Consider the following 2,804-nt stretch of genomic DNA (forward strand, 5'->3'; position numbering starts at 1 on the left):
GAGGAGAGCTGCTTTGCTTCCCGGCCATAAAGCACCTTGGCTGGTCCCCTAAGTATGGCAGAAATGCCACTGGTGCCATGGGAATGGAGCTGCCCGCTCCCATCCTGCGGGGACATGGGCACCCTGTTTTCCTGCAGCAGCATGTATTTGGGATACAGCATTCCATTCAGAGAGGCACCTTGGGCCTAATCCACCTTTAGAAACCTGCTTGTTTTCCAGTTAAAATCTATAGGAAGCAAACCTCCACCTTTGTTGTCTCCTAAACCATGTATTTTTGCTGGTAGCAGCCCCACATGGGGCTGTGTCTCCCTGTGCACGTACTAAAAGGGCTGTTGTCCCCCTTAATTCAGGGTGTAACAGCAGGGAAGTGATACAAAGCCAGTAACTCGTCCACGTGTAGAAACCTGCTTGTTTTCCAGTTAAAATCTATAGGAAGCAAACCTCCACCTTTGTTGTCTCCTAAACCATGTATTTTTGCTGGTAGCAGCCCCACATGGGGCTGTGTCTCCCTGTGCACGTACTAAAAGGGCTGTTGTCCCCCTTAATTCAGGGTGTAACAGCAGGGAAGTGATACAAAGCCAGTAACTCGTCCACGTGTGCTTTCCCTCCCTCCAGCTCATAGACCGAGCCACCAGCCCTCGCGATGAAGGCGATCCCAAAGCTGAGCAGAAGACCCTGGAGGAGAGCTGGCAGGACTTGACCTTGATCAAAACAGCACCAAAACCCACCAAGAAGCAGAGAAGGGAAGACCTCAGCGAGCCCCTGCTCTCTCCAGCCCGGCCACCAGCACCAGGTGAGGCTCGTGGGGTGCGTGTGTCTCCCACCGTGGTCGGGAGGATCACCTTGACGTGCTCCAGGCTGGCTGTGCCCGTGGTGTGGGAGCTCCATGTTATTTTTAGCTGGGTGTCCGGAAAGCTGACCCGGCTGAGCCGGCCCTGCTGGGAGGATCCTAAGTCACAGCCCCATTTTAGGCAATGCCTGTGGTAACAGCATCTCTGGTAACACCCCGGCGTGGTGGGGGCTGTTGGGGCTTTGTTTCCTCTGGAGCTGGGCTGGTTTCTGGGTCTTCTCTGCCTAAAGGAAGGCGAGATCAGGAGCTGCTGCAGACAAAGGCTGCCTTGTCCTGCTGCCTGCAAAGCGCTGATCCAAGTGGGAAAGCAGATTCCAGACCAGAGCGGGGTTGTTTGGAGGATAAGGGCAGGCTGGATCAGCCTGAGCTGTCTTAGTAGGGCTGAGACTCGTAGGGACACTGGCAGTGAGCCCCTTGCCTGCTCTATCCATCTCCACCTGGGTGTGAGGCTGGGAACTGTTGGGTTTTGGGGTTAGTTTGGGCTCTGCCTCAGCCGAGAAGTGCTGTTAACACCAGAGGACTCGGTGGTGGCATCTTGGCCAGGGCAGCCTCACGTCCAGAGAGGTGGGATGAGAGCCGGGTACCCAGTTCATGCCTCCCCCTTGCCTGCAGCAGAAGCTGCTGGTTGCAGATGATCCGCTCAGGGCTGCCACTTCTCCCTCCCCTCTGCCCCATCCTCTTCTCGCAGAGCCCCAGGTCTGCTCTGCCCCTCCGGAGCCTCCTCGGGTGGAATCCATCCCTCCGCGCTGCCTCACGCTGCAGGAGAAGCTCCTCTCGCACTACAGCAGCCGCCTGGCTGTCCCCGAGGTGGAAGCATCCCTTGCCCTGCAGCTGGCCAGGAGCATCTGCACCCAGCTCCAGAGGTTCCTGCGGAGCAAGTGCCCGGAGCTGCCCTTTGGAAACCTCTTCCTCAGCGGTACCCTGCTTGATGGCCTCGGGGCCCTGGCAGCCGACCACATCCACCTCATGCTGCCCGTGGTCCTTGACACCACGCTCTGGAGCCTCATCCCTGGAGAGGACACCGTGGTGAGGAACCCTCAGTACTGGATGATCAAGAGGACTGATCTGGATTATTTCCCTCGTGGGTGCAGCCCCTGGGACAGGTTCATTGTGGGCCGGTACCTCTCCTCCAACGTGCTCAATGAGACCCTCCACAAGCTGCTGGTGGCCTCCATCAACTGGCCTGCTATAGGCAGCCTGCTGGGGAGCATCATCCACCCGGTCGTGGCCTCCCAGGAGCTGAAGCTGGAAGTGAAACATGACCAGGTCGAGCTGAGCATCACCCTCTTCCCAGTGGTGGAAATGGAGGGGAAGGTTCTTCTGGCTGCTCCTCCTGAAGGATTGGTGGAAAACCTCTGGCTTGAGAGCTTTTACAGGGCAGAGGTGTCGAAGGTGAAGGAGCTGGATGCCGGTGATGCCGGGGCTCGGCAGCACTGCCTCCGCGTCCTCAATGGCATCTGTAAGAGCCATCCCACCCTGCACAAACTGTGTGGCAGCCCCTTGACCCACGTCATCCTTCACCTCAGTGCCACCAGTTCAGACTGGGCAGAGGAAAGCCTTGCTGAGAGGTTCCAGGAGGTGCTGGAGGAGCTGGTAGGCTACCTGGAGCAAGGGGTCCTGCCTTCCTATTTCAACCACAGAATCAACCTCTTCTGCGAGCTGTTGGAAGAGGAAATCGATGAGATGGGCTTCATGCTCTACAGAGCCATATCTGAGCCAGAGCTGCTGCTGAAGGAGAAATGACTTGGTGCGTTGGGAGCTCCCAAATGTAGGGTGTTCCTCACCCACATGCTGCTCCCGTGAGGGGGTGGCGATGCTTGTAGTTGACTAGTCAGTAAGAGGCAAAGTTCTTGCACTTTATGAGGAAACAAAGCATTTTCTATCTGAATAAAAGGTGCCTGAGCAGAGGTGGGGGTTGGTGTAAGGAGCCTCTTATGGCGGCTCTGCGGAACAT

General features: G+C 57.0%; 1 protein-coding gene across 1 annotated transcript in view; it reads left to right on the top strand.

Moving 5' to 3' along the window:
• The window catches only part of MIEF2 (mitochondrial elongation factor 2), a 2,782-nt gene extending 189 nt beyond the window's left edge, over window positions 1-2,593 (top strand). Inside the window, exons 2-3 of the mRNA XM_010019096.1 lie at window positions 616-793; window positions 1,539-2,593. Of these exons, the coding sequence (XP_010017398.1) occupies window positions 616-793; window positions 1,539-2,593 (1,233 nt within the window). The remainder of the gene's footprint in view (window positions 1-615; window positions 794-1,538) is intronic.
• The last annotated feature ends 211 nt before the right edge of the window (window positions 2,594-2,804 follow it).

The sequence above is a fragment of the Nestor notabilis genome, unplaced genomic scaffold (assembly GCF_000696875.1).
Source record: "Nestor notabilis isolate BGI_N333 unplaced genomic scaffold, ASM69687v1 scaffold17697, whole genome shotgun sequence".
NCBI classification, from domain to species: Eukaryota; Metazoa; Chordata; class Aves; order Psittaciformes; family Psittacidae; genus Nestor; species Nestor notabilis.